At 41.7% G+C, this 26,839-nt stretch overlaps 1 protein-coding gene across 3 annotated transcripts in view; it reads left to right on the forward strand.

Annotated features, from left to right (window-relative positions):
* Positions 1-26,839, forward strand: part of EPS15 (epidermal growth factor receptor pathway substrate 15) — a 211,933-nt gene that overhangs the window by 95,070 nt on the left and 90,024 nt on the right. For all 3 annotated transcript variants that reach the window (XM_029617440.1, XM_029617441.1, XM_029617442.1), the window contains exons 13-14: positions 289-361; positions 23,912-24,073. In XM_029617440.1, the coding sequence (XP_029473300.1) occupies positions 289-361; positions 23,912-24,073 (235 nt within the window). The remainder of the gene's footprint in view (positions 1-288; positions 362-23,911; positions 24,074-26,839) is intronic.

Genomic DNA, 26,839 nt, shown 5'->3' on the forward strand with positions numbered 1-26,839 from the left:
ACGATTCCCAGCAGTTTTCATCATCCAATTGCTCTATACAGCCATGGTGAGATCACCCGAGAGAGAATATTTCATTGAATTTTCCCCCGTCTTTCCTCCTGCCCTTCCTCGTTTACCCAGACATCTTTAAGTGAGAAGGCATTTAAAAAAGGCATTTGGGTGCTGTCAGCTGCTTCCCGTTTATCTCAGCATGCATTTGAAACGAGATTCTGTGTTAGGAGGCTGGATAAGCATGCCTGCTGTAGCCGATGTTCTCAAGTATTCCTGCATTGTGTGCTGGTCTTCTAGGGAAAAGACAAACGTGGAACAGGATTTGAACGAGAGAGAAGAAGCAATCAAACGAAGGACAAGTGAGGTCCAGGTAAGTGAGCTGGAAAATTATTAGCCTTTGGTCCCCTAACTTTGCGAAAGCTATTCTTGTTGCTCTGTATGGCTTTAAGATAAACATCCTCAACTAGCCTTTATTGCTTGACTGGAATCAAGGAGGAACCTCAGTGACAGAGGAACTTAAAAATGTGAGGTACGACAATATTTAAAGTCTTTGTCTTGTGTTTAAAATCTATGGTATGTTGTTTAAAATGCATTAAAGCATCCCATCTGATGTTTAAAATACTCACTTGTGTTTCATGTAAAGGCTTTTGGCTTAGTGTTTGTTGCATGGCAAGTGTAGACCAATGATGGAATAGCTAGTACAAAAGTTAGATTTATTTTGCCTGCCCGGGGCAGAAATGGGTTTTTCTTATCTGCAGCTGTTCTGTGGGAGTATTATATTTTGAAGTTCATTTTTTTTCCAAACACAATGGAAACTTAGCTTTTTTTTTTATTTTTATTTTTTTATTAAATCTAGGGAGAGAGAGCATCCCAAGAGCTAGCAAGATTTTACACTGTTCCTTAAGAGAAACATTTAATGAAATGGTTGTTTAGCATTTTTAAGATGTTAGAAAGCCAGTCTTTCGTTTTGTGCATTGCTGTATTTGTAAACTTGTCATATAATAATTCTTCTAGAATGAATGTCCACCTTACTGAGAGAGGGCAGACCTGTGTGAGTGGATTTTACTGATGTCACATCAATTAACTGGTCAACAGATATGTGTGCTAGAATCTCATTAAACAATAGGTCCTCGATCTAGGAGAATAAACATTTGAAAATTGTGAATAAATTGAAATAGAAAGGCAGCAATGATATGTGGATGCCACACTGAATTTTGTACTAAGCTATTTTATGTGTATGTTGGTCTTGATGACATGAAAATTAATTACGTGACCTTTCAGGGGATAATTGGATGCTATAGGTTATCAATGATAAAGAAGTCCGGGCAATGAGGCATCAAACACATTTTTTTTTTTTTTTCACATTGTACAGGGTGGAGAATATTAAGAAAACTTGGACACCAGCCAAATATTTTTAGGAACCAAGGACCTATATTTTCCTTAAATGTTATACAATTTTTGTTCCTTCTTTTGTTTGTTTATTTTGTATTTTGACTTTCTTTGCTGTCCTCTTTGTCTCCCTTTCAGCCTCTTATTCCTTTTCACCTCCCCATCCCTAGCCTCTACTTGTAATGCTTTTGCAGTTCCACCTGAGTTACAGGCTGATACAGCATTTGGACGCGTGTTTTCGACGTGCTAGCTTTACCCCTTATTCAGTAAGGGGTAATAGCGCGTCGAAAACGCGCGTCCAACCCCCCCCCCTCCCCGAAACTAATAGCGCCCGCAACATGAAAATGCATGTTGATGGCCCTATTCCCGCGTGATACAGAAAGTAAAATGTGCAGCCAAGCCGCACATTTAATATCATGGCGATATTAAGTCGGAGGTCCCAAAAGTTAAAAATAATAATAATAAAAAAATTTAAATCGGCTTGCGGGTTGAAAACCGGACGCTTAATTTTGCCGGCGTCCGGTTTCCAAACCCGTGGCTGCCAGCGGGTTTGAGAACCGACACTGGCAAAATTGAGCATCTGCTGTGAAACCTGCTGACAGCCGCCACTCCTGTCAAAAAAGAGGCGCTAGGCCCTAATTTGAATAATTTTATGTACTGAATCGCGTGCACAGGAGAGTGGGCACTCTCCCGCGATTTTTACTGTATCTGCCTGTTAGGCAGGTATTGATTTTGGGGCATCCTGATGCCAAGGAGTTTTATATACAATCCAGTAAAAGAAAGTCTTCACATATATCTTTTAATTTGTGAAGACTTTCTTTTACTGGATTGTATTGTGAAACATTAATTGTGAGTAGAGCTTGCTAAGTTCAGTGCTAGAAATGGAAATCTGCCCTATACATACAGATCAGGTTGATGCAAGCATTCTGCAAAAAGAATTTACTGCTCCCCAGCTATAACTAAACTGGGATACTGAAATGAGAAAGATGACACACATTAATTAGGAAGTAATCCTCTGAAAACTTGGCCCTGGATTGGCTACCTGTTGATGAAAACTGGTGGCCAATTCAGTTTTTATAGTTGATACTGGCCACCTTATGCCTGGGGTGAACATAAATCCATGTCCAGGGAGAATAGGTTAAGGGTTTACCACATTGTATGTACGGAGTTCTAGCTCTGATTTTCCCATTGAGTTCCAGGTCTGAATTTCTAGTAGCACCTGCCTAAAGGCACCATGGTGAAAGGAGCACAGCCTTCTGCAGTCCAGCAGCACTTTGTCCTAAGAACCTCGCAGCACCATTCATAGCACTGTAAAATAGAATCTCTGCCATCCCACCCATGCTCTTTTTAAGGGGGCAGGTTTGGTGGGACAGGCTGAGCAGTGTTTGTGAGAAAGTGTCATCTGGAGACTCCGTTTTTACCGCAAGACATGTTTGGAGGAAGAGCCTTCCCACTGCTCCCTGAACGAGGGGATCCTTTCCACTGCTTCTATACCTAGGTTTGCCTGAGAGGTAAATCTGGCCCTGCTACCTGAGTTGACCAAGAAAAGCAAAATGACTACGCCATGCATGCATTGTGGTAAAACCAGGACTATTTCAGGTTATTTCTCCTAGGACAAGCAGGATGGTAGTCATCACAGATGGGTGACATCAGATGGAGCCCAGCACGGAAAACTTTTGTCAAAGTTTCTGGAAGCTTTGACTGGTACACTGAGCATGCCCAGCATGCCGCTAGCCGCACATCCACACAGGGTCCCTCTTCAGTCTCTTTTTTTTTTTTCCCCCGCAAAGTAGTTGCCTAGTAGTGGTGGAGCTCTACTCTTTAGAATGTTTTTTCTCACTTTTTGTACCTGGTTTTTTGGTTTTCAATGTCTGGTCCCATTTCTCCGGTTGGTGCCCCTTCTATGGAATGGTGAGTTAATTTTACCTTCCTAGCTGTTGATTCCTGGCATGTCGCTCCTCTGTGACTGCCAGCCATCGACCACTCACCGGTTATTTTTCATGCCATCGTACGGTTTTCGACTGTGCCCCCAGTGGCTGTTGACCATGTCTATTACTGATCCGCACAAGGTTTATATTCTCTGCCTGGGGGCATTGCACGATGTCCAAGGGTGTCAGCTGTGTGATCAGATGACCCCCAAGGGCCGTTGTGCTCGGCTAGACAAGATGGAAAAGCTCTTTGGTTCCAAAAGTCCACTCCATCCACGCCGGCATCCGAGACGTCTACTCTTGGAGACCTAGGGGAACCGATGGATACTCTGTCCCTATTTACTCCCCCGGTAGGTTCATCTAGGGAAAGAGGTTCCAGTGATAGGCTCTCTCTGAAGTATGCATTCTCAAAAACATCGGGATCTTCAGCTTCCTCTGCGCTGGGGAATGACCGGGCCGAGCATCATGGGAAGTCCCACAAACACAGTCATTGGTCGCTATCGGCACACAGCCCCGGTTCCAGTGCGGCACCGGCGGCTACTGTGCCACCCCCGAAGTGACCCCATGGTGAGTAAGCCCCATCTTCCAACAGACCCAGGAGGCCCAGGTGTTCCCCATGATATCTGTACCAGGCACCAAGCTTCCTTGGGCTCCGATGACCCCTCGTCCCCCTCCATCAGTCCTAGCTTTACTGGACTTCAGGTGGAGTTGGACCACAGGGTGCAGAGTGCGGTGCTCCGAGCCCTGTAGGGCATTGCACCGGCTCCCATACCTGTGCAAGAACTTGTACTAGTGCTGTTGGTGACTCTGCATGAGCATTTGGACGTCCTTTTCGGTGTCCTTCTGACACAACTGGTGGCAAGAGGGTCCTCGTTGCCCCAACAGCCACAGATGCCTTCTTCCAGAGCGATTCCCATCGTTGGGTCCTCCGAGGAAGATGATTCCCTGCGGCCACTGGCGCCAATGGCTCCTTTGGTACCAAGGCCTCAGTTCCTCAAGCCCCATTGCCATCGGTGCCCTTGCCGCCCTCAAGCCAACCGGTATCCCTAGTACTCTCAATGCCCTCTGTGTCCACACTGAGGGGTTTGGACAGGGCTCACCCAAGCAGGCCCCCCCCAGGGACCTTAGCGAGGATGAGGACCCATATGACCCCTAGGTAGATGATATCTCTGAGTCTTCCTCTGAGTACTCTGGAGATACCCTGTCAGAATCTTTGCCGCCAGATGAAAGGCAAAGGTCTCCCCCAGAAGATCTATTCTTTGCTGGTTTCGTCGGGGCAATGGCAGAAGCCATCCCCTTCCAGCTTCTCACAGAGGAGGACGTTTGACAAAAGATGCTGGATGTTCTCCATTTTGTCGATGCCCCAAAGGAGATAGTGGCTGTCCCAGTCCACGATATTTTTAAAGAGCTTCTCCTGAGGATCTAGGAACATCCAGTGTCAGTTCCTCTGGTGAATAGGAAGGCAGATGCAGTCTACTTGGTCCAACAGGCTTTGGATTTTGAGAGACGCCATCTCCCTCAAAATCAGTGGTAGTAGAGTCTATTCAGGTGCTGCAATCCCTAGGGTTTGTTATCAATTACCCTAAGTTCCACCTCTGCCCATCGCCCCATCTTGACTTAATAGGTGTCAAACTGGACACGGATCAGACCAAAGCGTTTCTGCCCTGAGATCGGGCTCTTGCCCTCTCATCTCTGGCCAACTTGGTGCACAGCAGTCATTGGGTTTCCGTCTGTCTGCTGCTTCATCTCTTGGGCCACATGGCTGCCTCTGTCCATGTCATTCCATTGGTCTGCCTCTGCATGCGCAGAGCGCAATGGACATTACGATCGCAATGGCTACAAGCATCCCAGGGCCTCGAGGCACGTGTCTCTGTCACAGCATCTCTGCAGGTCTCCCTGTCTTGGTGAGAATCTCTCCAATCTGGAGCAGGGGGCTCAGTTTCAAGCTGCCCCGCCTCAGGTAATTTTTACTACCAGTGCCTCCCCCCATGGTTGGGGTCCCATGAGGACAATCTACACACGCAGGGTTGGTGGACAGCTCAGGAATCTCTCTGCCAGATAAACTTCCTGGAGCTTCAGGCAATTTGTTATGCTCTTTGGGCATTTTGGGACCGCCTGTCTCACAAATCAGTCCTGATTCGGACAGACTACCAGGTAGCAATGTGGTACATCAACAAACAGGGAGGCACGGGTTCGTTCCTCCTTTGTCAGGAGTCAGTAAGATTTGGTCCTGAGCTCTGTCACAAAGCGATGGTACAAGCCAGAGAAATGAATGGTGCTAGTGGACCGCTGAGCCTTATAATTCGGCCACACGGGTGGGCCCTGAATCCAGCAGTGGCGGCTCGCATATTCCACCAGTGGGGAACTCCAGATGTGGATCTCTTTGCCGCCCCCTGCAACCGCAAAGTGAGCAACTTCTGCTCCCTGTTCAGGACAGACATACTGACTTCCAGCCTCCAACGCCTTTTCCCAACATTGGGGCACAGGTCTCTTGTACGCGTATCCTCCTTTTCCACTGGTAGTGAAGCTCCAGCAGGACCTGGGAACCATGATTCTCGTGGCCTCGTTCTAGCCCAGACAGGTCTGGTTTCCGCTTCTTTGGGACAGTCAGGGAGCCCATTCATCTGGGGTCCTCATCCGATCTGATAACACAAGATCAGGGCAGACTATGCCATCCAAACCTCCAAGCATTAGTCTTGATGGCCTGGATGTTGAGCGCCTAGTCTTGCAGCCCCTGGCCCTCTCTGATGAAGTGTCCCAGGTGCTGGTAGCTTCCAGGAAGTCTTACCAACTGAAGTGGAGGAGGTTCTCAGTTTGGTGCAAGGGGCATGGCTTGGATCCATTCACCTGCCCCCACCCCGAGGTTCTTGGACTATTTGTGGCACCTTTCCAAGGCTGGGCTTAAAACCTCCTCAATCAGGATCCACCTGAGTGTGGTTAGTGCTTACCATCAAGGTATTGCGGGCACACCCATCACTGTTCAGCCCATACTAGGTCGCTTTATGCGGGGCATACTTCAACTGAAGCTCCCCCTTCAATCTCCTGTTGTATCCTGGGGCCTCATTCTTGTGTTGGCGTGGCTCATGCACCATCCCTTTGAGCCTATGCACTCCTGCGATCTGAAGTTCCTTACCTGGAAAGTTTTATTTCTGGTGGCGATCACTTCGGCGCGCAGGGTTAGTGAGCTTCAGGCATTGGTTTCATATCCGCCCTACACAAAATTCTTTCATGATAGGGTGGTGCTCCATACACATCCTAAGTTCCTACCTAAGGTGGTGATTTACTTTCAGTTCAATCAGTCCATAATTCTGTCCACCTTTTTTCCGAGTCCCCATTCTCACCAGGGCGAGCAGGCTTTATACACGGTGGATTGTAAGAGGGCCCTAGCCTTCTACTTAGAATTCACAGCAGGCCACAGACAATCCACTCAACTCGTCATATCTTTCGATAAGAATAGATTAGGAGTTGCAGTGGGTAAACAAACTCTGTCCAACTGGCTAGCAAATTCTATCTCTTTCTGCTCACACAAACGCCTTCAGCTGGGAGGGCTGAGTCAAAGCTCACTCCTATGAGGGCTATGGCAGCGTCTGTGGCTCTCTTATGGGCAGAAATCTGCCGGGCTGCAACCTGGAGTTCTCTACACACTTTTGCGACCCATTACTGTCTGGATAAGGATGGTCATCAGGTCAGTACGTTCGGCCAATCTGTCCTTCGCAACTTCTTCCAGGTTTAAACCCAACTCTTCCTGCCTAAAGCCCACTGTTAGGGTTCAGGCTGCCTCCCTCTGTTACCAACAGTACTGTAGTTGTGTTGTGCCCGTTGGCACCTGGTTCTGTGCCTGTTGGTCATAGGCCTTACTGAGAGCAGCATGTAGCTTGGTATTCACCCATCTGTGAGGACTACCTTCCTGCTTGCCCTAGGAGAAAGCTCAGTTGCTTACCTGTAACAGGTGTTCTCCTAGGACAGCAGGATGTTAGTCCTCAGGAAATCTGCCCGCCACCCCACAGAGTTGGCTTCTCATACTTTTGTTTCAGTTTTTTGCTCATAAATTCTGTAGCATACTACTATCCGCGTTGATGCGCGGATAGTAGTATGCTCAATGTGTCAGTCAAAGCTTCTAGAAACTTTGACAAAAGTTTTCCATGCCAGGCTCCATCTGATGATGTCACCCATCTGTGAGGACTTAACATCCTGCGGTCCTAGGAGAACACCTGTTACAGGTAAGCAACTGTGCTTTCCCTCAGTATGGAATGTGTGATATTGTCACCCTATTTATGTGACAGTTTTAATGCTCAAAAAATATACAGATTGCAAGAAAAAAGTAGACACTTGCAAGAGGTATGAACAAATACTGATAGAATCTGGTATCCCATAATGTCGTAATATGCATTTCTGTCATATGACTGCTTTCTCAGGGAAAATTTGATTTACTAACATGCATCATCTTCTGTAATGAAGCATGCAATATTACCTTACATTTTGTGGAATTGACACATGGATGAAGCTGCATGGAATCTTAAAAAAAAAAAAGACAGACCATAGTAATAAATGTGTTGAAAAATGATTTTAAGCTGTTGCTGACCAAAAACAAAAGATGCCAGAATAGGCTTCCCACAATTCAAAAAAATAAGGTTTTGCTACTAAGCAATCAAATTTTCAAACATGAAGCCAAAGGTTTAATCTACATATTCACATTGCATTTAATATTCGCCATTCAATTGTATTGCATATAGCTGGTAAAAAAAACAAACAAAAAATCCCCCTATAGGTCTTGATTAAGCAAGGGAAAAACATTCAGTACTCCCTATCTTTATCAAAAGCTCTGTATGCCACTAAATTCACTCATACAAACTTGATGTGTAAATTGCAACCGCTTTCGAACTTATGATACTCAATTTATATGACAGTTGAAGCAGACTGAGCTGCTGGGATTAGAGCCAGTGCCAGTGTATTAGATGCCCTAGGCAAATCTTACAGCCTTGTGCCTGACACCCAGCCCTCCCCACATGCAGTTAAAAATTATGTATTTTCTATAATATATTTTACATGAAAAAGGACAAAGTACAGTCTTCTGAGGTAAAAATCACTTTACAACAACATAAATATTATATTTATATGCACTGCTGTGCTGCCAACCAGAAAACCTTGCTAAAAAGCAAAAACAGGACTCTTGTATCTTATATGTATCTTTTCGGTGGAGGCTTGGCCCTCAGAAAGCCATGAGTAAACTGAATTATAATGAAAATATAGTAAACCTCCTATTCCAAAACATCATTAACTGCTAGCACTCATTAGCAGTAACAAGCCTATCTATGAAAAGACAGCACTGCAAATATTACACCAGGCCCTAAAACACCAAAATACTCCTATTAGGAAAATAGTACAAGCCAGGCTACTGTAGATCCCTACACAGAAACTACATGTTAGAAAAATGCCTCCTCTTTGTCACACATGCATTTCACAGATCATCACCAAATACAGAATAAAGAGACCATAAAGTATAAATAGAAACATGCAGACAAAAACTGAACGGTAAACTGCAACAAATCACTCCTCATGCAGAACAATAATGGAAAAACAGAAATATCAACATGCCTCCATAAAAAGTCAAATAATGAATTCAAGAAATATAAATAATGATAGTAAAAACCATGCTAATAAAAATAATTACATATTCCAAAACAACAGATTCACAGCTTTCCCCTCTCTCACACACCCACACAGATTCCCCTCTCCGGAGCCGACAGACGCGTTCTCTCTCTCTACCTTCCCTAGAGCACTGGAAGTATGCTGAGGTCAGGGGAAGGGGCTTGGGTGCAGGGGAGAGTGCTGGGTTCATCTGTGGAGGGGGGAATTAGTCTTGCACTGGACAGCAGGTAGCAGTGCTCCATAGGGTGCTGATGAGAAAAAATATTTTAAATAAATAAATGTGTGTGTATATCAATTGTGGAGGGGAAATCTGCTTGTGCATCTGTGCGTGTTTGTGTGAGAGAGAAGGAAAGCTGTGGATCTGTGTGTGCCTGGATTAACTGCTCTCCCTCCCCCATGCAGCCCTCAGTGCCACCTGTGTGAACTAACGCTGTCTGCTGTACCCTCCTCTGCCATTCCCCCGCCCTGCACCCCCTCCATTGTCTTCCTGGAGTCCCTTTCATACTACAGCTGACTGCCCAGAACCTTTGGCTATGCCTCTACTGCCGTTTCCCCCTTCCAGCCGCTGGCTAAAAAACCAGGACCTCATTCCACCGAATGGTTCTTGCTGCTGCTGTGCAGTAGAAATGCTGTGTGGCTCCCTTCTATATGAGGGGTTTGGGCAGTACAATGCAATGAGGCCACAGTAACAAGTGAAGACCTGGAGGGGAAAATGGAAAAATTCAGATAAAATGTTTGGATTTTTTTCCTCTCTTTTCCCCAAAGACCAGAAGGGGAACATTCCTAAAAGTTCCCTTTAGTGGTTTGTAATATTATGATTTTCTGTGACTTTAAGTATTGTACAAGAAGATTGAGGGAAGGGAACCACAAATGGGGAAGCATTGACCTCTGGGCACTGGAGGTCCAAGGTGTGCCACTGCTTACATGTCAAATGTGCTATGACTCTGATTGGATACTACATGGGAGCAAATTTTGTCAGAAAAGACAGAGGTGTAGCCTCTTACTCATTTTCTTGGGTATTAAAGCAAAACCTTTTAAAATTTCCATATGAAAATTAACAGCAGCATTTTTGGCTGGGATCACAGCTTGGAGGCAAACTTGCAAGATATGGAAAATGAAAGCTGACATTTTCTCAGTCATTCCCATTTTGGAGTGACAAAATAAGGGAACCAAAATAGTTTCAAATATGATTAATAGGAAGGCGGCCAGCGTGAGGCCATTCTAACAACTACAGGACCAACTAAAAGCTATTCAATTCTTTTTTTACAAGCCAGACTATATAAATCAATGGTGATCAAAGAAAGCAACACATTGAAAGAGAATTCAGTAGCATGCGTCATAGAACAGATTGGTAAACAGGGTGATTAACTCTCCTCCTGCTATAAAGCCCTGCATAACATTAGCAATCAATTGCTAGGGAGATTGGGCAGAAATGGCAAGCATCCCTGAATTTTGGAATCGGGAAGGTCCTGGGGCAAGCAGAATGTATGTCCTTGGTGTCCAGATTAAGAAAAATACAATTGAAGATCATACACAGTTTTTATTGATCAAGTAGTGTGTTGCAGTTGCCTGTTTCAGTTGTGGAGAAGCGCCCAGATCTATTACACACTATTTTCTAGAATATATTAATATTGAACAGCTTTGGAAGGAATTTTTTCTGGGATGAATAAGATTCTTAAATTTCATATTCCTGAATTCAATAGTTTGACGTTACTAGGGAAGAAAAAAGGGATTTTGAAAGCAACTTTGCTTAATTGGAAACTTATTTCATTTAGTTTATTAGTAGTCAGGCCATATTTAATTAAGTGGATAGAAGAAGATCCCCAAAATATCATTATAGACTCCCTTAGATTAATCTGTTAGAAATCAGATTGATTTATGGAAAAAGATAGAGGGGAAGAAAAATGATTTGAATGGTATAGGGCAACTATATCAACTGGCTGTCTCTGAGAACAAGACAGTCTATAATATATTTATTATAGTAAACTGGACAGAGACATGGCAGGCTTTTGTTTACCCTGGGCTAAATATGGCATATTTACAGTTTCTTCTGGAATATTTTAATGGTCTTTTACTGGGCTTCCTCATGAGGATCACTCAGACTGCAAGTAGTCTAAAATAGTGTTTCCCAACCAGTGTGTCTTCAGACTTGATCAGGTGACCCATGGAAAAGTCATAGTGCCTGATGCTCAGATCCAGGCCAGAACCTGGGCACTGCTTTCAGCATCTCGCAGCAACAAGGAACACCAGTGGTGGCTCTTAAACATGTAGGAACTACTTTTTAAGAGCAAGTGTAACATGCTACAGCATATGAGCCCTGGAACATGGCAATTAATGGGTAGTACGCAGGATATTAGCTGGGCCCTGCTTTATGCAGCGTACACTTCATACAGCACTTCCTCATCTTTTCCCTCCTTCAATTCCTTCCAACCTCTGTCTTGTCCCCAGTCTGAAATGGCGAGAAATGCACTAAACACTGGATGTGACTCACTCAGAATGTTTGGAGCAGCAGCTGTGAAGGAGTTCTGCAATCACATGAGGGAAATGCTAATAATGAAAAATTAAGAACATAAAACTTGCCATATTGGGTCAGACCAAGGATCCATCAAGCCCAGTATCCTGTTTCCAACAGTGGCCAATCCAGGTCACAAGTACCAGGCAGGATCCCAAGGGTTAGATAGCGTCCATGCTGCTTATCCTAAGAATAAGCAATGGATTTCTGCAACTCTCCCTTAATAATAGTTTATGGACTTTTCTTCCAGGAACTTGTCCAAACCTTTTTTAAACGCAGCTACATTAACTTTTTCAAGTATATTAAAAGCAAGAAACTAGGAGGGACTCAGGCTATTAGGTGATCAAAGGATAAAAGGGGAGCTCAAGGAACATAAGCCTATAACAGAATCACTTAAAGGTGAATTTTAAGAGTTGCTTGGGTTAAAAGGCCCATATACGCGAATGTTTGGGCCAAGCATGAGCGACTCGTATTTTAAAAGCTGCAAATTATATGAATATATGCGCATGCATGAGTTTAAAAAAAAAAAAGGGGGGGGGGCAGAATTGGGGCATGTTACGGGCCAAAATTTATGCACATTTTAAATCCAGTGGTCACAGCACACTGCTCTTGATGAGGTGTAAGTCTTCATAAATCTCTATTTAGGCCTAAAACAACTGAATGAGGGTCCATGTCAACTGGGGGGAGTTATAGGTTCCAGAACCAGAGGGGTCTGGATGACCTCAAGCTGGACTGGGAGAACTGGTGGACTAATCGGTAAAACTGGGAATGTCCTTTACGCGCATGTTCTAAATTCCACTTGCCTGCATACATTAAAGCTGACAAAGTCCTAAGAAAGATATGCAAAATACATTTGCTTAAGTAACCATATATGTGAGCATAGTATCAAATAGACTGAAAACGCCTACATGTGCATGCAAATCCCGCTTCCATCACGTAAATGAGCCAGTGAGAAAGCCAGTTTCCCACTACTATTACGCTTCCCCCTAACAGAAGATTTAGGAAGAGAGGGCAGGTAAGAAAAGGTGTATTTTTTGGCCTAGCAGAACTGTATAGGTGTGTCTGAAAAAAGCCCTCTTTTTAGGGTTTCCGATATTAGCCACCATTATAGTCACGATCTGCCTATCCCGTGATAAAAACTATTTTTCCTCTCTAACACACAAAAAAGGTGGTGTTTCTGATGTTGAATCCCACATTAGTATGCGATAAATTTTTGCAACAGGCAGTTTTCATTTGCATGAAAAGCTAGCTTTTGCATACCCCTTTTCAAATTTACATAAAAATGTGCGACGGGATAGAGATTGTGTTTATCGCACCTTAGACCTCTTTTTATCGCTCGTTTAGGCCCTAACACGATTTGATGAATGACCCTGGAAGAAAGATAAATAGTGCAGTGTCTCAGGGATCTGTACTGGGCCCAGTGTTTGATTTATTGATTTATTTAGTTTTTAATTATTTATTTTTTGAATTTTTCAAAAACAAATTTACAGAACAATTGTTCAGATAACGACAATATAAATGTCAGTATTAATCAATTCTTACAAACTCAAAGAAATAGAGCAATAAGTCGAAAATAAACAAATGCTACCCCATTTATATGTCATATCTTTATAAGAAACTGGGAGACAAGATGTATTATTAGCAGATAAAATAACATTGCTTAGGAATTAACCAGTGAATTTCCCCTTAACTACCAAACCTCTTCACAGGCTAGTTAGAGTGCGAATCAAGATACACACGGAGTTGCTCAGGTTCTCTAAATATATATCGAGAATTTTGATATATGATAATACAATAACAAGGAAATCTAAGTATGAATTTTGCTCCTCTCATCTGAACTTCTTCTCGCATTGTTAAAAATGTTTTCCTCTATTTGAGATAATTTTGTAATATTGGGAAATATCTTTATTGCATATCCATAGAATTTTTGAGATTGGTTTCGAAAGAAAGTTCTCAGAACTAAGTCTCTGCCCTGAGCAGAAGTAAACTGTATAAACAGCGTTGCTCTTTCCTCAACCACCAACTCATGAGATTTCTCCAAAATAGATGTTAAATCAAATGAATGATTTACTTTCTCCTCTTGACTTAGGTTCTCCGCCCGTTGAATTGAAGGCAAATAATAAATTTTTTCAGTTGCTGGAATATCTCGCTCAGGTATTTTTAAAATGTTAAGCAAATAACTTTGGAAAAGTTCCCGGTGTGCTAGTAACCTCATCCTTGGAGTGTTTGATTTATTTATTAATGATCTGGAAAAGGGAGCAATGAGTGAAGTGATCAAATTTGTAGCTGACACAAAAATATTCAAAGTAATTGAAGTGCGACCAGATTGTGAGGAACTACAGAAGGACCTTGTCAGACTGGGAAACTGGGTATCTAAATAAATAAAATAAATGGCAGGTGAAATTTAATGTGGACAAATGCAAAATGATGCACATAGGGAAAAATAATCTTAACTAGAGATACATAATGCTGGCTTCCATATTAAGTCAAACAAAGCAACAAAGAGCAAGCAATAGTCCTGTCAGTTCAGTGGAACAAAAATACCAAAGGACCAAATCAAAGACAAATCTAATCTAGGCCATCGCCGGCAATACTTTATAGATATAGGAAGAACCACATCGGCAAGCCTGACAACGTACCTTGCCTTAGGCAAAGCCGTCTGGACTTTTCGTCATTTGCGGTTTTTTGAGCGGTTCATGTGTTTAGGACAGTTATCAATATGTATCAAAAGAGGCTGCTGAAAAGAAAGTTGTCCGTCTGTACCCTCGTGAGCAATTTATTAAAGGGACCCGACAGCCGCTGGTATTTCGCAACTCACTGTTGCTTCTTCAGGAGTCAAGAATCAAGTAGAATCCTTATAAACACAGGAGATTTCTAAAATAGACAACAGAGGACTTAATGTAACAGCAGTCAGGAAAGTTACTTAACTTATCATTCTGGCGTTCGCCAACCTTATTCTTGTGGATACAAAGTCTCGATAGAAGTTCCAGTAATGAGGGACAGAGACCGCCGTAAACTAGTTACAGAATTAAATAGCCCACGGTTTTTCAACGTATTGACGTCATGATGTTGGCATCTGGTAACTGTAGTAACCGGCGACCTGATTGAAAAAATGGCCTCTTATTCTGCAAGATATTGACGTCGTGACGGTAGCATCTAGTAACTATAGTAACAAACAACCGAGTCCGAAAGATTACAAGAAGACATTTAATTCCAAAGCTATATTGGGTCCTTCAGGATGTACGGTCCCGAGCCGATGTATCCATCGTTGCTCGGCTTGAAGTAACTTAGTATTAAAATCACCTCCCTGCCAATGTTGGTGAAATTGTTGTAGAATGCAACCTTTTAGATCATTGAAGGTGTGAATGGCATCCATACAATGAGCTGTTAAAGGTGCTGTAAGACGGCCAGTGCTGATACAAGACCGGTGTTCAATTAGACGGGTTTTCAAAGCCCGCTTGGTTTTACCAATGTACCACAAATTGCAGGGGCACTGGATAATGTATATCACCCCAGTTGAACAACAGTCTGTAGTGTTTCTCAAAAGGAAAGTCCAATCATGTCTAGAAAAATAAAGAGCTGAAGGTGGATATCATAACCGAGCACACTGTACAGGTGCCACAAGGCGCATGTGATCCTATAGTATCCGATCGGTGGGAGCTAGAGGAATCTGAATGGACTAATTGATCCTGGAGATTGGCTCCTCTGGAAAACGCAAATCTTGGTATAGCCTGGAATTCTTTGTGTAGTTGTAAAATCTGCCAATGTTGTAAGATAATTTGTTTAGCTGTATATGTCATCGAGGAGAATGGGAGCACGCAAGTGAGTGTTTCTGTGGGTTCCGGCAAACATGGTAAAAACAGCCAGGCACGGTGAGTAAACTTGGCTCTAGTATACGCTCATTTAATGCATCTGGCAGGATATCCTCTTGCCTGGAAACATTTACTAAGTAATGTAGCTTGCTGGTGGTATTCTGTAGAAGTGGTACATAATCGTTTTATGCGAAAAAATTGACTTATTGGAAGATTATCCTTTAAAGAGCGCGGTGTGCACTAGTGAAGTGCAAAAAGGTATTGCTAGAAACGGGTTTACGGTATAAAGTGGTCTCAAAACCAGCTGAAGTTTTGATGATTTTGATACGTAAAAAATGAATTTCTGTTTTTTGAATATTTGCTGTAAAATGTAAATGCGTATTACAGCCATTAAGTCATGAGAGAAATTGTTAGAACGTCTCAATAGTGTCAGTCATATTAAGTTACCACCTGGGAAAAGGATCTTGGAGTCATTGTGGTTGAAATCCTCAGTGTGCAGCGGCAGTCAAAAAAATAGAATGCTAGGAATAATTCGGAAAGGAAAGGAGAATAAAAAAAAATATCATGATGGGTCTATTGTTCCATGGTGCGACGAGTATTGTGTGCTGTTCTGATCACAGCATCTCAAGAAAGATATAGTGGAACTAGAAAAGGTACAGAGAAGGACAAGAGAAATGTTAAAGGGAGTGGAATGGCTCAGTTATGAAGGAAAGCTAAACAGGGAATGCGAGAGATGTTTTTAAAATCATGGATGGAGTAGAACAGATAAATAGATTATTTACCTTTTTCAAATAGTACTAAGTCTAGGGGACAATCCATGAAATAGGTGGCAGATTTAAAACAAATTGGAGAAAAGATTTCCCTCAACACACAATTAAACTGCGTAATTTGTTGCCAGAGGATGTGGTTCAGGACATCTGACAAAACAGCAAGGAAGGCTGCTTAATAAAGCCTTGGGAGCAGAAATACACAATAAGCAGCCAGATGTCCAATCTATATTTATTATGTTGAGACAAAATATGTGCAAATGAGCCCGACTCTAGCCGAGTTTCGCCCTCCTTCAGTAGGGCTGCATCAGGGGCTAAAAACATACAATAAATAACAGTAAATAATATTAAAATAAATTCAAAAATAATAAAAACATATAATGAACAAACATTTAAAGTGAACATATAAAATGGTAACCTGGAAAAATGTGGTGTAGACATAAAATCAACTGAATAAATATTTAAAAGTAACTATTGACTTAACCTCTAAACATTTAAAATACACATGTAAAATGAGCATAAAAACAGCAAAATAAATACATAAATACATAAAAGTAAATATTGCCTTTACCTACAATAACTAAATATATAAAATATACATCTATGTTGTTGATATAAGTGTAATAAAATAACATCAATAACTAAAAAAGACTGTAGAATAAAATGCTCACCATGACTGTGAACTGTGTCAAGAGAAAACAGAAAATGAGGAAAAGAAAGTGTAATACAATACAAGGGATGTGTACTGTGTAAATTATGTAAGAATATCGCTTACTATTTGCATTTATGACTTCTACATCTTCATCATTTTAAGTGTATGCGCTATGAGCTATACCTATGAAAATAATATGAAAACATTAAATGTTAATCAACATAAATTAAATCAGAAGGATACAATATGTTTCCAAGATGGTTTTCCTTACTTGTAAATTTTCCATTTCTTCAGCGTTAAGCCACTGGATTTTCCAAACAGATTGATATATATATTTTTTTTTTTCAAAATCCTTTTTTTTATTAGAGAGCAACACAGGTACAATCAATAACCCAATCTTAGGGAAATATTATCAGCATGAAACAGTGTAAGAACAATCCCCAATATAACGATATCAGTTATAACAACACCCCATGTACTCTTCTTTTTGTGGTCCTCCCGACCCAGCTAAACAGATTAAACTCCAGACATATCCCACCACCCATTCACACCACAGACCACTGCTAGCATTCCACGCACACTACCCACACAACCCCTCCCTCCCCCTGCCCTGGGAGACACCCCCTCCGTAGCTAGTATTATCCAACATTGGTAACATAGCAACATCACATGTTAAAAACCCGGTTCCTGACTCAATCTTTGAACATCTGAATTGTTGCAGTAAGTGGGTAGGATGTATGGAGGAATGTAGGTGATGGGTCTCACATTATTATGGTGTGTTTTATTAATTTGCTGTCTTGTTTTTTTTATGTATGTGTTGTTTGAATTGTTGTATGTATTGATTTTGTACATTGCTTCGGGTGATATTTTTTAAATCAGTGAAATGATTCATAAATATTGTTTAAAAAAAAAAATCTCAATGCCAACTTTTTTTTTTTAACCTCTCGAGAAAAGCTTAATTTATGTACCCCTCCATAATGCATTTACTCTTGACTGATTATTGCATGTCACTTTTCATAGCTTTTTTTTATTCACGTATCAAGACGGTAACTTTCAAATGGTGCGTGGGCGCACTTTGGTGCGTGTGTCAGCGCGTGCCCAGATATACAACCATTTTATAATTTGCATGCATGTACACACGTTATAAACTAGCCTGCTGCGTGTACATGTGCACTCGATTTTAAGTGGGCACGCGCCTAGGCGTGCAAATCTTGATTCTTCCACGTAAGTCAGGGTATTTTATAATGGGCAGGTATCCATGCCATGCCAGTTTCACCAGTTCATTCATTTAACAGATCGTTCAAACCCCCCTGGTTTGATAGGCTGCACTCCTCCCATTACCCCAGACTCTTTAAACCTGGCAGAAATGGTTGCTTTTAACTTTTTTGTTTTAAACTTACACCACCTCCCTAGCAGAAGTAAATTTACGCGCAATGGACTTGGGTGCTAAAGTATTTCTGTGAAAATCTCTTGCCCTCGCCCCTTTTTGAAATCAAGTGAGATGTGCATGCAACGGGAGATACGCGCGCATCTGTGCGGCTTTTAAAATTCAGTTGCCGCGTATAAGCCCGACTTGTGCGCACACAAGGCTTTTAAAATTCGTCTCTAAATAAGTTGTTGCGTTGATTGTACCCCTGTTTTATTCTGTTCCCGACTCGACAATTCAGGTTCTTACATAAGTGGTTTAGGTTGAAAAAAGACAAGAGGCTCACCAAGTCCATTGTTTTCTGCGTGCCTAACAGTTTTCTCTATGTGGTAATTCAGGGGAAGGCTTAAAAAAATGGATATTGTGGAATATACGATCTAATAAATAAATGACAAGTTGCTTGAACTGCCTAGGGAAAAACAGTTGTGAAGTGTGATGTAAATCTTGGGCTTTTGATTTATTTATCTATGAGTTTTCTTATTAAATTTCACAAAATCTTTTAGTCCTTTCACTGCTGTTATAATTTAAAAATATATAATAAATGAGGAAATCTTTATACTAATATTCAGCTTTCTGTTTGTGTAGACGTTTGCTGCTTTTTATTGTGCAATCACCTAGTTAAGGTGTCTTTTAAAATACAGAAAATGCAGAAAAATTAATTTCCAAAAACAAATTAATAGAGTTTAGAAATTTAGTTAGAATTGTTTTTTGCTGTGATTTTTTTTTTGCAACACTGGGTGACGGAAACCCAGATGAAAAAATTGCTCCAGTACAGATATTCATTCTCTAGACAATTTAACAGCCTCTCAAGAACACACTACTCTCTCTCTCTCAGAAGAAATCAGTAACTCTTCACAACCCTCTGAAACCAATCCTGTCAATTATTTGTCTCTGAAAATTCACTTTCTACATCTCTTCACTATAAAGTAGCTCACTGCTGACTCATTTCGGTCTCCAAAAGTCATGGAAGGGGGGGGGAGGAGGTAATAAAAATGGCTGACTTCTGCTGCATGTGAAGTGAGGAAAGGAAGAGTAATTGTGGCAGGGAGATTATACATTTCACAATGGAACAGGAAGGCAGAAAGAGCCTTGGCTCCTGTGGCCAACACTGAGATGGAAGAGAACCTCAATGGCTGACACTTGCAGCACATAGCCGGCGAGGAGAAGTACAGTGGCTGGCTCCTGTGGCATACACGGTAGGAAGGGAGGAGACAGTGCAAGAGTTGGTTATCGGAGGACATAGAGAGAATTGTGCAGGCCAGCTCCTCTGGTGCACATTGAAAGCATAGACGAAAAGTGTCATCTGCTGCGTGGGCACACACAGGGTGGACATGAGAGCCTGATATGAAAACTGCCACCTCAAAAGAACCTCTTGAACAATTCAGAATCCATGAAAACCACTGTTTATCTGTGTGTGTGTTTATTCCTGCTACCAACTTTTCCTGCTGTTTGTGCCTGATTAATGTTAAACCCATACAAAATAAGTCTCTTAGCCTTCATGTTTTAATTGTGCAAGAATAATTGGATCTAGTGTTTTATAACACAGACTTGTCTGCCCTGCCAGGGAGGGGGAGCTTGGTTCCTATTGCACCCCCTAGTTTGCAAGGTCTAGGCAGCAGGAGAGGGGAGATGTTGACATGAATTGGTTAAATTAGGACAGGTCAGAGTGGTAGTATAGAGATGATGAGATTTCCATTTTTAATGGTTGTAGGCGACCTCAGTCTGCATGTGGATGAGAGGACGTGTGTGAAAGTCCAGAATTTTTTTATCCTCCATGGTTGCTTTTGACTTAAGCAGATGTTCAATGCCTCACACAGACAGGCCGAGGCAGTAATCCGGGCGCTAAGAAAATGTAGCACAGGTTTTTAACATCCAGATTAATATTTTTGTAAAACTCCAAATGCAGTAAGCTAATGAAATGCAAATGCATTGGGAGATAAAAACAAAAAAACAACACATTTAGAGTAAAACGTACATTGGGACCAGTTCCAACACACATTTTAACTTGGGATGGGAGGATGTATCCCTGACAAGCCAAAAGTAAATACTGATTTATCCAGCTGTCTGGCAGTGGGTAGCCGCTGCTTATCTAGCTAAGTAGCAGTGAACAGACTTATTTGGCTATCTGGCAATGGCTACCCACTGACAGGATACAAAGTTTATCAAGGCCACAAGCTTAGCAAGTTTGTGTCTGGCGGTACCAGTTAAATTTTAAGCTGCGCACAGATTGCTGTATAGGTAGAATAATATCAGCTGCTTCTCCTCAGTAAAGCTCTCGATGGCATCCACATTACAGCTGCAGGGGCCATCTCATGGCTCAACTTCCATCTTGTGTTGCTCGAGCCTGCACATAGTTGGGTTCAGTTGCACATTTTTTAGAGTGACTGGCTTATCCCTACAGAACTCGAGGATCAGACCTGGAATGTTGTACTCGTAGTGGCAGTCACTTCAGCCCATATTCAGAGAGGGGTCCAGGCCCTGGTGAGTTAGCCTCCTTCTATCAGATTTCACCATAATAGGATGGTATTCTGCATGCATCCCACGTTCCTGCCTGTGGGTGGTGTCAGACTTCCGCCTTAATCAGTTGATTGTTTTCCCTAGAGAATACGTCCATAGAGGTAAAAAGTTTTTTCATTCCTAGATTGAAAAAGAACCCTCACCACCTACTCACAGCACCTAGAAAGCACCCAGCTTTTTAACAGGTATCAAAGCTTACCATTTCTAACTGGATAGCATCCTTCTGTTATGCCTAAATGTTTCTGATCTTAGAGTGCCATGTCAGAGACCATAATGAAAGGGCCATGACAACACCTGCTGTCCATCTAAGGCTTATTTTATTTATTTATTTGTTTAAGGTTTTTTTAATCTACCGACATTCGTAGGTACATCATGCCGGTTTACAAGTAACAAGGTTAACCGGAAAAAAATAGTTAAAAAAAACTGGAACTGTGGTAACAAGAGTTAAAGGATGTTAAGGATTTCACAGGAAAGAGTAAATACAGAAAATCAACAATATGAGTGTAATACAGTAAATTAACAGTAGGAGAAAATGGCTATAACAAAAACATTGGGGAATAAATTAACAGAATGAGAATAAGGCTATAAACAATGAGGAGAGGGGAAGGCCAGATGCGTGGTTGCAAGATTGCAAAATTGAATATGCAAGTTTGGGAGGGAGGAGCACACGCAATGGAGGTAATATTCACTGTAAATGCGTTTTACTATGTAAATATTCCTGTCCCTTTTCTCTTTTTTCCTCCTATCCCAGTTGGTAATTTCCTTGTTCATTGTAACTATTATTTTCTGCACCAGTTCAATTACCCTAGTTCTATGTTTATTACACGACTTGTTAAATGTAAACCGACTTGATGCAACCTTTGGTCGTGAAAGCCGGTATAGAAATTAATAAATAAATAAAATTAATAAATAATATACGCAGGATGAGTACTGAGAGAGAGGGGTGGGATGAGTTAAGGGTAGGCTTGTTGGAAAAGCCAGGTTTTGAGTTTTTTCTTAAATTTCTGTGTACACTGTTCTTGTCTGAGATCAGGCGGCATGGAGTTCCAGGTTGAAGGGCCTGCGATGGAAAAGGCACTTTCCTTTGTGGTATTGAGGTGATAAAGCTTAGGTGGGGGAATGCATAAAATGCCTTTGGAGGAAGATCTGGTTGGTCTGTTGGAGGTGTGGAATTGTATGGTGTCATTTAACCATCACATGTTCTGGTTGTGCAGGGTTTTATGTAGGATGGTGAGGGTTTTATAGATGATACGGGAGGAGATGGGGAGCCAGTGAAGATCTTTGAGGATGGGTGTGATGTGGTCTTTTTTTGAAGGTGTTAGTGAGTATCCTGGCAGCGGAGTTTTGTAGCATTTGTAGGGGCTTAATAGATGCTTTGGGGAGACCAATGAGTAAGGAGTTACAATAATCTAGAGAATATAGTGGCTTGCAGAAGTCATTATGGTGGAGGAGTGGTCTGAGTTTCTTAAGGGTATTAAGTTTAAAATAGCATTCTTTCATCTTGGCTCCAATGTATTTTTTTAAGTTGAGGTGGTTATCTAGAGTGACACCGAGGTCTTGCACTTGCTGTGAGAAAGTAATTGCTTGGGGCAGGACACTTATGCAGTTATTGGGTGGCGAGATGATCATGAGTTCCATTTTAGAGGTGTTGAGGGCCAGATTGAGGCAGGTGAGGAGGCTATTGCTTGATGATAGGGCGTTTTCCCAGGTTTTCAGGGTGCTGGCTAATGAATCCATGATGGGAATGAGTATTTGTACGTAAATAAAGTGGGAGAGAGAGGAGCCTTGGGGGACATCCCTGGATAGTTGTATAGGTTTGGATTCAGTGTCATCAATCCTGATGTTGTAAAGTCTATTGGTTAGATAGGATTCAAACCAGTTGAGAGGGGTACAAGATATTCCAATTTCTTTGAGGCGAGTTAGTAGTATGTTGTGGTTTACAGTGTCAAAGGCAGAGGATTTATCTTCATTGAGTTTTCAAAGCTGCAATTTGGAGTTCAGGTCACGAATTCACATCCCATTACTGGCTGGACACAGTCTCCCAACAAGATAGTAAGTTTGGACTGGAGTAGAACCCAAGTCATCCCTCTTTGAGCCTGATTTTATGATTTTAGGCTGTTTACTGTGCATAGGGATAGAAGGATAAAGAAATAGCTAGCAAAAGGTGTTTTTTCCACAGCAAGAAAATATTGCTGGGGTTTTTTTTTTTCCGTTTTGCTGGACAACCCTTAGTTAGGGAGACACGTGTGTGACTATGAACTGCTTTTCTTTAGAGAAAACAAAGTTGCTTGCTTGTAACAGGTATTCTCTGAAGACAGCAGTTCACCAGTTACACAGTCAGCCCTCAACCACCTCTTGTTTGGAGGTGTTCTCTCCCCACAGTTAACGTTAACATATGGAGCAGGCAGAGCTGCAGAGCAGGAACTTATGCACATGGGCAGTGAAAGCCTTTTGTGTGTGACTGGTGAACTCAGGGCCGGTGCAAGGGTATTGGGCGCCTTGCGCTGCCCCCCATCTGTTTCGGCGCTGACTGTGTGCTTCTCAGGGCTGCGAGCAGCTACTCGCAGCCCTGAGAAGCACACAGTCTCTATTTCTCTTTGCCGCAAACAGGATAGGCCCTACTTGTGGCACCACGTGGCTGCTCTTCGGCGCCCCCTAGGGCTCGGTGCCCTAGGCGACCACCGACGTTTGTCTAATGGACGCGCCAGCCCTGGGTGAACTGTCTTCAGAGACCATGTATTGCCGCTTTCACTCCCCCCCCATGTTCATGAGTAAATCTTCTCTAACCTGATCGAATATGATTAGGTATTTTTCCAGGTAAATATCATTAATGGTGTTAATGTGTTTTTCCCTGAATAAAATGTATACTGGCTCATTCTGGAGCCGGAAGACTTTCTCTTAAATTACTGCAGACTGAAGTTGACCAAGCTGACATTCTTTACTATCCCGCTTGCCTTTCTGATCTATGTTTCTCTCTATAAATCTTAAAGGCTGGGGAAATTTAAGGACTGCTGCTCTATGAAACGCTCTTCAGTCATGTTTTCATATGTGGCATTTCTTTTTTTCCTGCTGCCAGTTTCTTGGGGACTTTTGTTGGCATTATTCAAAATTTCCATTTTTTTAATTCAGTTTTGTAAATCTAGAATGGTCACGTTTTAGTAAGAGTAAACCTTCTCCACTTTGTATCGTGTGTTATGTGAAGATTTACCGTGCTTTTCTGGGACCCGTGCAGGTCTAGAAACATAAACACCGTTTTGTCTGACTGCAGGATCTTCAGGATGAGGTCGAGAGAGAGAACAGTAACCTTGAAAAGCTGCAGGTTCAGAAACAGGAAGTGCAAGAAATTTTTGAGGGCCTGGAGAAGCAGAAAGTCAAACTGGAGGAACAGCTGCATGACATCAGACAGAAGTGTGCAGAGGAGTGCCAGCTGGTAAGTCTGCAGTTTAGTACAGTCATCGTGACATTGTGTTTATTGCAGATGGGTTCATATCACAGGTTTCTGAGTGAACTGAAAGACATAACACTGTGGCATTTAAATGAACAGAAATGGGTTTGTGGTATTGAACCTATGGGTTGGATATCATGTGATTTCCCCCCCCCCCCCCCTTCACAAAGTGTGCCCATTTTACCATACAGTGTTATATACATCACACAAATAGCTTTAAAGTGCAATTATTTGAACTTAACTGTTTGGGCCTTGGCTTGCTGAGCAATCAAGTTTCGATATACTAATCTAGGCCGTCTGTGAGCAAGTTAATCTGCCTTCAAGCAGCATTCTGGGAACATTTTTTTAAGTAATTCATTTGGCAGTTAAAATAAAATTATGGGATTGATTAACCCCAATCATGACTTAAATTTTCCGACTAAAACGTTTTTGCTGTCTTGGCGAATAAACATAATTGTATTTTGAGTTTAAAAAATTTTTTTTTGACATGGGGGGGGGGGGGGGGGTCACGTGATGCACTGAAGGGGAAAGCATCTCGCAGCCCATGCTCCCTCTGTGCCTTGGTTAATTATATATATATTTTCTCAGTTGCCCCTTGCAGCAGTAAACAATGACTAAAGATTCCCAGACATGCTCTACCTAAATGGTGCACTAACAAAACACTTGAGGTAGCAAACCTGCTGTTGACGATAACCAGGCCTCAGAGGAGGAAGTGTGGGTTGGCACAGCTTCTTCCCCGTTCACATTGGATACTTTTAAGACTATAATGGAGCAGTTTAGAAAGAAGCTCGACTCGTGGATTTATTTCTTTATTTAAAATCATTTATTTAATCACTTTCCAGATGAATCTTCCAAAGAAATTTACAACATGAATTTAAAACAAAATAATAATCAAAAATGATAAAAGCAAAATTAAATCATCCTAAAACATTTAAACATAATCTTATAAAACTATAATCCAGAAAATCACAACTATTCTGAACTATAAGATATAAAAAACAAAAATTCATAAAGAGGGCCAGTTACCAATCTACATCTTATTGCCATCATAATTAAAGTCTGATCATTGAAGGCCACTGTCATAAGCCATGTTTTCAGGTCTTTACAAAATTTTAAGCCTTCCTTCTCTTCCTTTAAACGCAATGAAAGGGAGATTAATAAACCTGCAATTCCTATTACTATCGAGCGATTTTGCAGTCTTTTCTTACGAAAAGCTTTAATACTTGGCAGTTCAAGAGAATTGCTCTTTTTTGATCACAGATTCCTGTTAGCCTCGTACCATTTTAATTTCCCTTTCAGATGTGGAGCACAAGGGCGATTCAAGGATTTAAAGGCCAGCAATAAAGACTTAAATTTACAGCGCATGTTCACAGAAAGCCAGTGTAGGCCAAATAGCAGTGGCTTACCATGGGTGGTTCTTGTACTTCTAGTTAATATACATGCCATGGTATTTTGGATTACCTGTAACATGCACAACATATTTACTGGTAATCGCATGAACAGCGCGTTACAATAATCCAAATGAGATAAAATAAGTTCATAAACCATGGTTTTCAAGGAATCCCAGCCCAAAAATGGCCTGAGCTGCCTTATTTTCACTTTTAAATACATGTTACAGGTTACTTGCTGTTTCTAATTCCCTAAACAAAGCTCTGAATCTAGAATAATATCTAGATCTTACTCTTTCTTCATCACCAAATCCATGTCATTCAATTTCAACCCTTTTTTAATCTCTCCCGTGCCAGGCCAAAGCTCGTCTGCCTTACCTGGTATTCACCAGCAAGTTACTACTATACTATTAACCATTGGACAAGATTAGCTAAACAATTTATACGCAAATAATTTTCATCAACAAACTTGGTCAATGGGGCCAAAATCTGCACATCATCAGCATAAATGAACTAATCCCCGCATCCCAAATATGGCCTAACCTCCCCAAGAAAATGTTTAATAAGGGAGAGAGGGACTATCCCTAAGGGACTCCCCATTTTACCTCTTTCACCTCAATATTTCACCCTGAAAACTCAGTTTCCTATTTGATTAAAAAAAAAAACCCAACAAACCTCTCTAACCATGACAAAATTTGACTTCTTAATCCTATAGATTTACAACATTGCAACAACAAAGAGTGATTTACCACATCAGAAGCACTAGAAAGATCCAAAAGGATCAAAGCTGCATTTTCCCCTTTATCTAAGCTATGTTAGAAAAAGGAATCGTAGTCGATAAGGTAGCACAGTTGGTTTCGGTGGGGCAGAATAATTCCATGCACATAGATGAGCTGGATCCGGGACCTGGGAGACTCTCTCACAGCTGCTACTTGTAAAATTGATAAGTTGGAGAGAGGACAGGAATTCTTAATGGAGAAATTGGATATCATCAAGAATAAGACGCAGAGAAATAATCTCTGGATGATTGGTCTTCCCAAGAAGTGTGAGGGTAGAAAGCCTGTGGCTTTTCTCACTTATAATGTAGGTCAAAGATGATGTAGTTAAGATTGACACTGTGCCACCTGCTGAGGGAGGTAGGCCATGGGCTATAAAACTGCGCCTCCATAACTTTACAGATAAATAATAAAATCATGGAAACGGCATCTGCTGCTGGAACTTACATTTCAGGGAAAACAGATGTATTTTTTTCCAAGACGTTTCTATGGACTTAGAGCATTGGAAGCAGTGTTTTCTGGAAATTAAAAAGGAGCTTCAGAAGAACACGGTCTCTAATGCTATGGTTCACCTTGCTAAGCTGCGC

Source organism: Rhinatrema bivittatum, chromosome 10 (assembly GCF_901001135.1).
Source record: "Rhinatrema bivittatum chromosome 10, aRhiBiv1.1, whole genome shotgun sequence".
Classification (NCBI taxonomy): Eukaryota; Metazoa; Chordata; class Amphibia; order Gymnophiona; family Rhinatrematidae; genus Rhinatrema; species Rhinatrema bivittatum.